At 42.6% G+C, this 13,808-nt stretch overlaps 1 protein-coding gene across 17 annotated transcripts in view; it reads right to left on the reverse strand.

The window, feature by feature from the left end:
• Positions 1-13,808, reverse strand: part of PLCB4 (phospholipase C beta 4) — a 389,234-nt gene that overhangs the window by 103,111 nt on the left and 272,315 nt on the right. For all 17 annotated transcript variants that reach the window (XM_070247466.1, XM_023626126.2, XM_070247461.1 and 14 more), the window contains one exon: positions 183-262. In XM_070247466.1, the coding sequence (XP_070103567.1) occupies positions 183-262 (80 nt within the window). The remainder of the gene's footprint in view (positions 1-182; positions 263-13,808) is intronic.

The following is a 13,808-nucleotide window of genomic DNA, read 5'->3' on the forward strand; positions in this document are numbered from 1 at the left end:
CATGCCCTGCCAGGTGGCATGAAGAGTACAGGTGTGTGTTGGTCAACATCTTCTCCAAGGTCAGAAGCACAGAGGGCAATGCAAGCAAGATGTTGCCTGGCCATATACTCAGCCTTCATGTCCTATCCTGACCATTTGCTTGGTAACAGCCAAGAACAAAGGGTGATGCAAACAAAACTCACTGTTTCTTGAGGCATGTCATTGGACTGACGTTGTTGGCCCTGAAGTTGTGTATGATTGATCTCAGGCCTTCGACCCATTGCTGAAACAGAAAGAAAAAGTGTTCTTAGTGAGCAAATGTGCTGGAGCTAAACATAGAGGCTTTTATTCGATAGCCTGTATCCATTTTGTGTAATAATAACATAAACTCTTCTTCTTATCCCTTCCTCCCATACAGCTATCTTCATTTCACTGCTCATATTTTATTCTTTAATAAACAGCTTTCATTCTTTCCATGAAGATAAATGTGGCATCTGTGGTGTCATTAAACACTGAGTTGTCACAAAGGAATGCTGCCCACTGATTGACTTGTTAAACCTTCTATTTGTAGTCTGTTTAAATATAAGCCCTTTTTCAGTTGCTGGCAATGTTAATTATTTCTAAGCAACATTATACAATACATGATGACATATTTAGCTATTCCCATTTTAGAGGATGAATGCATTAGAGGTTCATCAATTTTATTGTGTGATTCTATTTCAGTCTAAGGATTTGTTACGTATCTTACCTGTGTTTTCCAGCAAAGCCTTAAAAAGTAAAACATGCATCAATTGCTAGGGTACTCAGAACAAACAGCGTTGTGCTTACATAATTTCTGCATCAGGACTTGGACCTCAGTTCTAGTTCATAACATCACTCCATGGATATACAAGGAAAAGCGAAGGAAGAATGTGCATGGCAGTAAAGGAATTTAGGTCTCTAAAGGGCATTTTGCTAGAAAAGGCTGGCCGGTGAATTAAGGCCATCTCTGCCCTTGGATCCAATAACTGACACCAATGAAAGTCATATCAAGTTGCTCAAATAAAGAATCACATTCTTGGCAAAATGCTTTGTAGCAAATTGATGCTGGGGGTTAAAGCAGAACTGGGGACCCCACGTAAGCCAGTATCTTACCTTCTTAGGTTTATAGTCTGACTGCTGAAGCTGTGTGCTGAGGAAGGGAAATTATTTTGGAATAGATACTAACAGAGATGTACATTCTCCCTGCACTCTCCAGTATGATAGCCACGAACCACATGTGGCTATTTAAATTTAAACTGAATAAAAATAAAATTCAGTGCCTCCATTGCACTAGTCACATTTCGAGTGCTCAAAAGCCAACTTGGGGCTAGTGTCTACCCTACTGAACAATGCAAACAAAGAGCATCTCCGTCATCACAGAAGGCTCTATTGGACATCACTGCATCGTACTACCAGGTTTAATGCGGTCAAGTAATTGATAGTAGTCATTTCTAAAAGTGTGTATGTGCAGTTTTATTTTAAGTGTGGTAAAATACACATAACATAAATGTATCATCTTAACCATTTTTTAAGTGAATAGTTCAGTGGCATTAAGTAATATTCACATTGTTCTGCAACCATCACCACTATCCATCTCCAGAACTCTTTTCATCTTGCAAAACTGAAATTCTGTACCCATTAAACAATAATTCCCCATTTTGCCCTCCCCCCAGCCCCTGGAAACCACCATTGTACTGTCTCTATGAATTTGGCTACTCTAAGTGGAATAATACAGTATTTGTCCTTTTATGACTGGCTTATTTCACTTAGCATATGGCCTCAAGATTCATCCATGTAGCATGTCAGGACTTCCTTCCTTTTTAAGGCTGAATAATATTCCATTGTACGTATACCCCACATTTGGTTTATCCATCCACCTGCTGATGAACACTTGGGTTGCTTCCACCCCTTGGCTATTGTGGATAATGCTGCTATGAACTTGGGGTGTACAAATACCCCTTCAAGTTCCTGCTTTCAATTCTTTTGGCTATATACCCAGAAGTACACCATATTATCATATAGCAATTCTATTTTCAGTTTTTTGAGAAATCACCATACTGTTTTCCATGGTGGCCGTATGATTTTACAATCCCATCCAGAGTGTACAAGGGTTCCAATTCCTCTACCTCCTCACCAACACGTTACTTTCTGTTTTGTTTTTCCTTTGATAGTGGCCATCTAATGGGTGCGAATCTAAGAGAGAGTTTTTCTCTCCTCTCTGTGCTCCAGTCATACCTAACAGCTTTCTGAGGGAGGACTCAGGAACTCTAAGAGGGAAATTTCCTTTCACAACTAGAAAAGGCCATTTTCTAAGGACTGTTAATAGCACTGAAAGCCTCAGCAAGCATGATGGTGAAGTCAGGATGCTGAGGGAGGAGGAAGAAATAAAATAGTGGCATTAAAGAAATGCCTCGATTATTTTCATCATCAGACCTCACTTCCTCTGTCAGGCTAAATATGGGACTATAACTCCCTGGGGACTATCAAATATCCTGTTATTGGCCTAACAAACCACAGGCCCACACAGAGTTTCCCAAGAGGAGACAGAAAAAGCACAAATAATTCAGTTGGCATTAAGTGGGAAGCATTTTCTCAACCTTAAGGCTTGTTACGTGTTCCAAAACACACAACAAAGTCCATGGTTTCCTAGGACGGAAAAGTGGACAATTTCTGAGACTGTTCACTGGCTTTTTCTGATCATTCGGATTTAGATGTTTCTAGAAATAAATTACAGCAATGCTGGGCTCCTTAAACAACTTCCATCCATCTTCTGAAAACACAATGCTGGTGAGGAATCTTGTTTATTGTGATGGAAAGGTCCTGGAGAGTGACCTTTGAGGTCATCACTCCAGTGACAGCTCCAAGCTTTAGTTAGTACGAAATGCCACAAGAATCCTCACGAGCCCTAAAGGGCACTGGGAGGGAGGTTGCTGCTTCCTTCTCTTTGTGATGATGAAAGTGAGGTCAAGGGCCCCACTCAAGGCCACGTAGCTGTTGGTGCAGGGCAGAGAGGCAATGAGAACTCTGTTGTCTGCTGTTCCCATTGGGGATATTTTCACAATGGCTCATTCACACATCTCCCTCCACGACGCGGGAAGGTCCCACCAAACCTCTCCTTCTCTCGATTATCTCTCAAGTAGGTAGAGTGCACCTCACATAATCAGGCCCAAGGACTGTAGAAAACATGTTAAACGTTTTGCTGTTTTGTTTTGTTTTGAACATAAAATAGATGAAATGCCAGCAGGTGTCACTAGAGCCCTAGAGTTTAGTTGCAAAGTTGTGCCAGGAGTGAACTACATGCACGTCAACTTTGAACGTTTCCAGATTAACGGAAGCAAAAAAGTGTGACTTAGACTTGTTTTCTTGGATTTCTGGAAATAAGCATGTATGTCAACAGTCCACATAACACCCCAACAGGTGCATCTTCAAGCCTCGGGTTGCGTGTTTCTAGAATGATCGTTCCCTGACACACGTCGAGCACATATATTGGCTCGATGGTGACACACTATGATGTGATTCCTACGACACTGGGCGCCTTCCCTCTGGCCTGGCCATCCTGAGTGGGCACACGCAGCCTGGAGGCAGGAGAACCGGCCCAGAGAAGTCACTGAGTTCACATGTCCAAATTGGCAGTTTCTATACTTTGCCACTAGGTTACAATTGTTACTGTTATCTCATTTTTTCATCTTTTCCAATTTTGCCTAAATTAACTTAAAGCTTATTTCAGCCCTTGTGAGGAGAAGAATAAAAGGTCCTTCCAGGGTCTCTTGCGGGAGCGCTTATGCTGGATCGTTCGGGGGTAAAGTGGGGAAGAACACGAGCTGCTCCTAATTCTCTCCCGGGAACTTACTACCTCACCTGTGGGACTCTTTAAAGGTATTTTCGCGGCAGACAAATGGCCGGGCCTCACCCTTACCTATGCCCTTTGCCCCGCAAACACTAGGACTATCATAGACAAAATAATCCATTTCCTGTTTAAAAAAATGCACAGAGACATAAATATAACAAAACTAAACCAAAAATATATGAATTTACACAGAGCATATAGCTCACTTTTTTCCTTTAAAATATTTATTAGGCTTTTTTTAAGGTTAAGAAAGCAATATTTAAATGCCCTTTGTAGAAAAATATGAAGCAAAAAAGTATAAACACCACCCAAAATCCCATTACTGATATTGAGATAGCCACTGACAATATTTTGCCATTTTCTTCTAGCCTTTTTTATGCACACATAGATTTATCATCCTAAAATAACCATTATTAATATTATTATTATTCAGTCAGCACCACTTAGGCAGAGTTGTTGTTCCTTCAGTTCAATCTTATCTCTAGATTCTGTTCCAGAAGCATTCATTTTAGTCTAACTTAGAGAAGCATACTGTCAAAGCAAAAACTAACAGAGACCCTGAGACACTCTCCAAGTTTGCTATGTAATTTTCTCCAAAGGGAAGGCTTGGTAGCATCCTCTTTAATCTTTTGGTGTTTAGTTCTTTGTTTTCAAAAAGGAGGCTAATTGGTGGAGGCATCCTAATCTGCTCAAAAGTTAACTGAAGACTTGGCTACTACTTAAGGTGTAGTCCAAGGACCAGCAGCACCAGAATCACCTAGGAACTGTTAAAATGCAAATTATCAGGCCTCCCCTATTAAATCTGTCTCTGAGGCTGGGGAGCAGAAAGCTGTGTTTAAATGAGCTTTCCAAGCGGTTCTTTTGCAAACTCAATTTTAAGAAGCCCTGTTCTAAGTGCCACTCAAAGTGGTGGTTCCTAGACCAATAGCATCAACATGGCCTGGGAGCTGGTTAGAAACGCAGAATCTTAGGTCTCATCCCAGACCCGCTGGATCAGAATCTGCACTTAACAAGATCCTCAGGTGACCTGTGTGCCGATGCCAGTTTCAGAAGCACAGGTGTAGAAGAGGGCCCCCCGCCCCCCGCCCCCAGCAACGTGGAGCATCTCCTTCCTTTACCCACCCAGGAAGATCCGGGTTTGGTTTCCTAAGGGAGTTGATGGTTTCCTGCAGTGCCCTCAGCTGGAACATGCCATCTCCTAGTGAGGACCCTGGAAAAGAGCCCTACAGTTCCTGATGGGCTCTTGTTTTTTTCATATCCCTCCCTACCTGGGCTGAACAAATCTTCATTCACTAGAACTGAAATTCTGACTTACACATTTAGGGGACTGAAGTGCAACTGCTCATATGTGAAACAAGAGGAGGCAGGACGCTGCAGATGGCGACTTTCACCTTCCCTATGTCTGAGCTGTGGAGATAACCAACAGACGGGGCTCGCGGACATATTTAAAACATGGGAACTTCTTGGTACCTGTAACTCATAAACCTTGATCCATGCAGAGTCTTTTGGCTGGACTAAATGAGGACAAGAAGAAGTCAGGGCATATTTCAACTGGCCATTCTCCAGGTGCCTAATTGCTCTAATTATTAATTAGTTTTCATCTGCTCAAACAACATCAGCTAGGAATTTATATAATTTGAAATACAGCTTTTGATCTCTTTGTACTGTGAGTTCTGGTAAGACTGAGGGGCATTCAAGAAGAGAAATAAGACCCACTTCCATACACTTGGCACAAATTATGAAGCTCTTCAAGTAAAGATTTCCACAGTGTCTAATACCGCAGTAAGACAAGATTCTTCATACGGTGCTTAGAACATAAAATCGCAACATTTCACAAATCTCCAGATGCAGAATATTCAGTGGAGTAACTACATCTTTATATTAAACTAGAAACTTAGTTTTAGGAAGGCATTTACACTTCAGACTGCCACTAAATATAGGCAGTGGCTCAGATTCTAAAGTAAAGACACTGTAGATAGAAGCCAACATGTTTTCTCTCATGGGTCTATATAACCAGGGTGAATGAAATCATTTCAGTTCAGTTAGATAAAGTATTAGTTGGCATTAAATTGTCAATATTTAACTTCGAGGGCGGGCCAAGCGGAAGACATTTCCAACTGGTGTGTTGTTAAAAGAAAGCCATGTGGATAGCACTCAGGGACTAGATTAGCAGTGCCCAGAGCCTGTTGTACCTTACAATCCCCCAAGGAGCTTAGAAGACATTTCGGAAGCCTGGACTCGACCCCTGGAGATTCTCATTAACAATCTGAGTATGGCTGGGCCATCAATTTAGTTTTTAGACGCCGCAGATAATTCTAATGTGAATCTACAACTGAGGACCACTGAGCTAGACGATGTGTGCTACAGAGGATTTAGGCCAGTATTTCTCAAACTTTATATGCATTTGAATCACTTGGGGATTTTGTTAAAGCACAGATTCGGATTCAGGAGGTCTAGCATCCGTGCCGAAGATTCTGCATTTCTCATAAGCTTCTAAAATATGCCACATCGGCTTGCTTGATTCTTGTGCCCCGTTCACACAAAGACAGCAGGGCTTGTACATTATTTCTAGACACGTTGGTCATCTTGAATACGACTAAGAAGTCCACCAATGAAAGAGCAGTTCTACTCTTCATTATGCCGGCTGTTCTCAAGTGGTCCCCCTGATCAGCAGCATGAGCATCACAGAGGAAGTTATTAGAAATGCCAATTCTCAGGCCCCATCCCAAACCTACAGAATCAGCTACTCTGCAGGTGGGGCCCAACAACCTGCATTTTCACAGGCCCTCCAGGTGACTAATGCCACAATCACTATATTAGGCTGGAATCAGAGCACCTGGTGAAAATCAGAGAGAAAGATAATTGAGGAGGGTGTGCAGGTGGCCACTGGAGAAAAGGCTTGTCTGGTTTTGTTTTTAATCAATTTTATTGAGGTATAATTTATATACAATGAATAGCCTATGGGTTTTTTATTCAAGCGTTTCAAATATTAACTAACCTCCCTTAGGGTGAGTACTACCAATTGAGACACTTTAAATTTTAAATCCTCATTCCCCTCTGTTTTGGATTAGAGTTCACACACACATCACTGTGTGTGTTAAAGTCTTTTAAAGAAAGTTACAAGCATTACAAAAGCAATGAGGGCAGTCATAGGGAGGTTGCCTAAATGATGTTCCACAGCCACAGAAAATCCCGGAGCTGGTGATGTGCTAGGATCCTATTAGGCAGCAGGAGATGGCCCTGTGGAAGCCTGTTAGAAGTAACAGTTTCCCCTGTTTCTGAGAGTTATAAGCACAAAATCAGGACAGTCCTAGTCTGGAAGGCCTGGGATTCTTGGGAGAACACTTACTAGATAATTTGGTAGAGAAACAAGACAGAGGTCCATTTCCCAGAACTGGAGCACGTGATTAGAACACGACTTGGGCTGCCAAATGTCCAGTGGTCAGGCCTGAGCACCAAGGCTGGGGCCAATACGGCAGCAGGAGTAACTGGAGGCTGAGTGCCAGTGTTTCTAGAGTCTGTGTCCCCAGGCTTTCGGCCCAGGTCTAAGGCAGAGCCTGGCCCAGGGATTATAAAACCTCAAGGGTAGAGGCAGGAGAGAAGAAAGGCTGGTGATTTAGGCAGAACTTGACAAAAAACACTAACATTTTACTCTTTGAATGTGCTCATCTAGGATGCTAAATAGATTCTAAAATTAAATGGGAGCAGATCTACCAACATTTGTTTGTATATCACAGACAAACTTCTACACCATGTGAAGAGGAAAATATAAAACAATTTTTCTCCTTCATGTCAACTACTTTCTCCTGGCTCTAAGGAGAGAGAGGAATGCAGACAGAATGTACTAGGTGTCAGTCTCACAAGATGTCAACATTGGAATCTCCCTCACGGCGGCGGGACAGAAGGCAAATAGGCGGACCATGACATTGGCGGCAGTGAGAACAAATCAGGCGAAGAAATCTGCAAGTCCCCACAAGTGCTATCCCGAGAAAGAAGAGTGCAAGAGAACAGAGACAGTGAAGAAGTGCATGCTTCATAGAGAAGGCCTAGAGAAACCCAGCTGATAAACCCAGGATGAAGTGTTGAAATTACTGAGCCTATGATCGTGGCCAACAGCAAACTAATGAAGCTGGTGGCCGAACAGCAATAGGGGTTTTGCAAAAAAAAAAAAAGAAAAATCAGTAGAGAGACAATGCAATAGTAATCTCAAAAGCCCATGGGAGGTCAATAATAATTCTCGTAAAATTTCCAAATCCAAAAGAGAACTAAGAGGAGAAAAAAGAGAGTGCAAACGGGGCCTTTTTTCATTGACATAGTCTGAGCATCTTCCAGAAAATACTAATTTTTCATCTGCTGTTCTGTCCTCAGGGTAAAGTTGATGAAGGTTAAAGCAGGAATGCATTAAGTGCCATCTGATTCTTAAACCACCTTCAGAGCAAGGCGAATGAGTATTTGGGCAGAAAATAAGCTGCCACCTATGAGTCTGTGTGGCTGTGTTTGAAAGATAGATTTGGATGAGCCTGGATAATATTTATACTTTCCCAGTCAAAATTAGTTTAGTCACCCACAGATAGTCAAAACAGCCTGTCAGCCTGACCAGTTATCTTGACAACACTGGGTAGTTAGGTCAAAAAGGACCTCTAACTATGCACAAGAAAGGAAAGGAGACGGTGTTGTTTTTGGTCATCATGCAGAAGCTCAAGTGTCAGGTTCCCATACCAAATGGCTTTCTGTTCATTATCATTCCAGAGAGACAATTTTTGCATTGCCTAATAAGCCTGATTCTATAGATACCCTGTAACAATGTTCTATCGGACCTATAGAATCTTCTCCCAAAGGGCCATGTCTAATTCCAGATATCTACTCCAATAAACATACTGTTGAAGTGGATCAGGATATGCTGCCCCCAAATATGCCACTTTGGCATAAAAATTATTTTGAGCTGAAGGCATCTGAATTCCTGAAATCCCTTATCTGCCTAAAAGCAGAGCCTCCCAAAAGTTGTCCTAAAACCCCACCCAGGAGCAACTCTAATCCTCTCTCCTGGAAGATGACAAGTTGGCGCCACGCCCAAACAGAAATTGTCACAAAACTATCACATCTAACTATTAACTATCTAACCCTAACTATTCCCCCTATTAAGATGCTATGAAAACTCTCAAATCTCACTGCTCCTTTGGGTATTCCCTTCTTTCTGTGATGCCCCGTGCACGTAAAATTAAAGATTAATAAATCTGTATGCCTTTCCTCCTGTTAATCTGTCTGTTTCAGTTTATTTCACAGACCCAGCTGAAGGAATCGTATATACATGCGCACATTCCGCATACATTAATACCTATGTTCACTTGTCTTACTGACTTTAGACAAACAGTCAATGATGTTCTTTGGTGCCTCAAAGTTCACAGAGCAGCTCCATTCCTACAGAATCCAGAAATCATTCAAAAAGAAAATGAAATATTGGGTTTATTCTATGTAACACTAATTTGGCATCCACATGGAGAACTCTAAAACAATTGGAGAATTTTAAGATTTTGAGAAAACCGAGAGCATCATCCCATGCCAGTCAGAAACCACCAGTTTGGTGAGAGTGCATTTTTGGTCTCAACTGTCAAATGTGCAAAATCCTGGTGGTAAGGGATGAGTAAACAGCTGGCGAATTTAAAGTTGTTCATGAAGTTTCTTGGCTGACGCCTGCACTTACAATCAAAGAGGTCACACCCCTCCTGACATGTACCAGCTGACAACAGTGGCAAATTAAGTCATGACAAAATGAATAGCATCTCATCAGGCAGACAAATGCTCCCCGCTGAGGCTCCATGATAAATACAACCAGTCCAGGGGCCTCTGGCTAACACTTGCCTCAGCAGCCTCATCTTATTTTAAGCTCAGGCAGATCAAATCTACAAGGTAACCTTATAAACGAAATAGGACTTTCAATACAAGAGGGACTAAAAAGAATCTAAATCAGTGAGTTTGAGCTTCATTCTCTAACTTCCTATCCTTTCTGGAAAAGTCTCCCCATGTTCTCATGCCCCCCAAAAATGGGAGAGAGGGAGGAAATGTGGCAGCAGGAAAATAAAGACAATAAAAAGAATATTTATGGTGGAGATGAGTAAATGAATGTCTAGATCCATTGTTTTGCTATTTCTGGGAAAATACTGGGATGAATAATGCCTTTCTGATATCATTTATTGACTTTTTCCCGTATAGTAGTTCTGAAAGATTTTAATTTGTGTCCCTTCAGTAGGTATAAATAAATAAATAAAAATTTGGGAAAGAGCTGAATTCACCCCTTCCTTGCTGAGATTCACATGAGCACAGTAACACTTCTGCGAGGGCTCCAGTCAAGAAGCCCACCAATGCTTATTTGACTAGAGAACCCTTTACATGTGGACTTTTTTGAGGACTCCATTTTGTGGACCACCAATTTGGGAAGCGCTGCTCCATACTACATCTCCCACAGATAACAACATTAAAGTTTACTAAAAAGTATAGTAATGGGGCCGGCCCCATGGCCGAGTGGTTAAGTTCGCGCGCTCCACTTTGCAAGCCCAGGGTTTCGCCAGTTTGAACCCTGGGTGCGGACAAGGCACTGCTCATCAGGCCAGGCTGAAGCGGCATCCCACATACCACGACTAGAAGGACCCACAACTAAAAATACACAACTGGGTACCAGGGGGCTTTGGGAGAAGAAGGAAAAATAAAATCTTTACAAACAAGAAAAAAAGTATAGTAAAATCATACGATATTACAGGTAGAAGGGCTTTCCGCACCTTGTGAGCTGCAGCACTGGGAGAATGCAGGATCTGGGCTGGATCCACCACCTGGGTTCAAAGCACCAGTTCTGCCACTTACTGGCTATGCAACCTTGGGCAAGTTACTCAACCTCTCTGGGCCTATTTCTTCCTCTGTAAAATGAGGATGATAATCATACCCATCCCATAGGCTTGTTTTGAGAATTAAATGAGATCACACATGTGAAACACTTTGAACAGTGTCTGGTACTCAATATAAACTAAAAAATTTTGCTGCTGCTGCTCTTATAATTATTAGGGGTCGGTAAACTACTTTTTCTGTAAAGGGTCAGGTAATAAATATTTGAGGCTTTAGGGGCTATGTGTGGTTCTCTGTTGTATAGTTTTTATGTTTTGGGTTTTTTTAAACACCTCTTTAAAAATGTAAAAGCTGGGCCAGCCCCATGGCCTATTGGTTAAGTTCGCACACTCGGCTGCTGCAGCCTAGGATTTCAATGGTTCAGATCCTGGGCATGGACATGGCACCGCTCATCAGGCCACGTTGAGGTGGCGTCCCATATGCCACAGCTAGAAGGACCTGCAACTAAGATATACAACTATGTACCAGGGGGCATTTGGGGAGATAAAGCAGAAAAAAAAAAAAAAGAGGGAAAAAAAAGACTGGCCACAGTTGTTAGCTCAGGTGCCAATCTTTAAAAAAAAAAACATAAAAGCCATTCTTAGCTTATAGGCCATATAACATCAAATGGAGGGCACTCTGGCAGCCCCTGATTATGATTATTAAATTATTTGCTCCAGATCATAGTGCTCAGAGGCAACACAGTCTCATGTCAGGCAAGGTGTCCTATTCACTTTCTTGTGCATCCCATCTTTTTTTTCTTTTTGGTGAGGAAGATTGGCCCTGAGCTAACATCTGTTGCCAATCCTCCTCTTTTTGCTTGGGGAAAAAGTCATGAGCTAACATCTGTGCCAATCTCCCTCTATTTTGTATGCGGGACGCCATCACAGCATGGCCTCATAAGCTGTGTGTAGGTTCCTGCCTAGAACCTGAACCCATGAACCCAGGCCACTGAAGTGGAGGGCGTGAACGTAACCACTACGCCACTGGGCTGGCCCCATCCCTTCTTTTAATTATACCCCAAAGATTAGAAAACACACAAATGTGTGTAGGCCCATGTTACGCCTACATTATACTCACAATGGCAATTTTTGCTGGCAGTAAAAACTGGAGCTACGTGGTAATTGGAGAAGCAATTTAAAGCTAGCGATATTTTTCTCTCCCAGGGGCCAAAAGGTGAGATCCAAACTTCATATTATGCTTCTGGTGCAATTAGAGTAATTCATTTTGCACTCCCTTAGTGGAGTCATTTGATAACATTTGCAATTAGGGCAAACTGAGCTGCTCCGGGCTGGGCCTAGAGCACAGAGTCTCTTCTTAGGAAACCTGTCAGGTTCACGAAGCACAATGGAGAGAGAGGGAGACGCGCAACGGCGCCACCAATGAAAACGCCCCGAGTGAGGAACGCGCTGCAGCATTCTGAATGGAAGTGCCCAGGAGGCTGGAAGGTTTCTAAAGCAGTAAGAGCTGATAACACCAAGAAAACCCACCTCAAAGATCATGGGGACATATGATCACACGGAAGCCCACGAAAAAGTTTTAAAGACCAAGAAAATACACACGATAAAAATTTTAAGTGATAAAATACACTATGTTGAACTCGATAGACAGTAGGAGCCCAACTGTGTATACAAGAAAATTGTATGTGCATTAAAAAGACGTATTAGTTGGGGCCGGCCCCATGGCCCAGTGGTTAAGTCATGCGCTCCGCTGCGGTGGCCCAGGGTTTAGCTGGTTCGGATCCTGGGCACGGACATGGCACCGCTCATCAGGCCATGCTGAGGCGGCGTCCCACATAGGACAACCAGAAGGGCCTACACCCAGAATATACAAATACGTACTGGGGGGCATTAGGGAGAAGAGGAAGAAAAACGAAACAAAACAATAAAGAAGATCGGCAATAGATGTTAGCTCAGGTGCCAATCTTTAAAAAGAAAAAGGACACATTAGCATGGCGGGAGGTATTGTAGGGAGCTGGGGGGTGGAAAGGGGAGCAACTGCTCAATGGGCATGGTTCCCTCTGGGAGGATGCCATGTAGAACTAGCAAGAGGTACTGGTTGCACAACACTGTGTTCTACTAAAAGGCAATGAATTGTTCAACTTACAATGGTTAGTTTTATGTCATGTGAATTTCACTTCAATTAAACAAAAAAGACAGAAGGAGGGGGAATACTCTCCAGGAAGTTTCATCTTCCTCTTTTTACTCTTCCATACTTTCTATTAGAATCTAGTGGAAGCACGTGCTCTACCATGAGCAATACTCCTTTTGCCTTCTGGAAACACCAGTAAACAGTATGAACATATGGACGGTTCATACGAACGTAGACAATGACTTGGCCAGTGGGCTAGCGCTATTGCAGACCAGGGTGCTGGGCCACAGCTCAAGCTTCTTGTTCACTTTGCTCCACCCACTACTCCAAGGAAACCTCACGGATGCAGTGACAAAACGCCCAGGAAACAACAGCAAAACCTTCTCTAGCTTCAGTATCCAGGTTCTTGAACATGCATTTTGACAAGAAGTTTCCCTTTTAAGTAAGTCCAGAACAAAGAGAAAAGACAGTAAAAATCCACTTTTGACTACTTAAGAAAGTAGAAGATGTCAAAAAAAAACCAAAGATAAGATAGCTGTTTTCAGAATGTCAAGGGGCTAGAGATGAAGAACACAGGAACATGGAGGCCAGCGCTGGCCCTGCAGACAAGCCCCCCTGGGTCTCCAAACAGCATGTGGTCTCCTTCGCATGGCATGATCCACAGCAGGTCCCATGACATGCACAATCTTCAGAGAGCATAATTTACACAAATTCACTGTCCCTTCCCCTGTCCACCCCAAAGTAACCAGTCCCTCAATTTCTGGCAACTGTATCAACATACTCCCAGTTAATCAGACTTAAAATCTGGTCTCTACCTTAGCTTCTCCTCTAACCTCACCCAGGAACAAACCCTCTTGATTCCACATTCAAATGTTTCTCAGGGCTTCCTCCTCCAGACTGGCGAAAGCCGACAACTGATTTTCTTGTATTCTATCTCAGTACTTCCCTAACTTTAATGTGCAAAGGAAGTACCCAGGGACCTTGTTCAAATGCAGAC

Source organism: Equus caballus, chromosome 22 (assembly GCF_041296265.1).
Source record: "Equus caballus isolate H_3958 breed thoroughbred chromosome 22, TB-T2T, whole genome shotgun sequence".
Taxonomy (NCBI): Eukaryota; Metazoa; Chordata; class Mammalia; order Perissodactyla; family Equidae; genus Equus; species Equus caballus.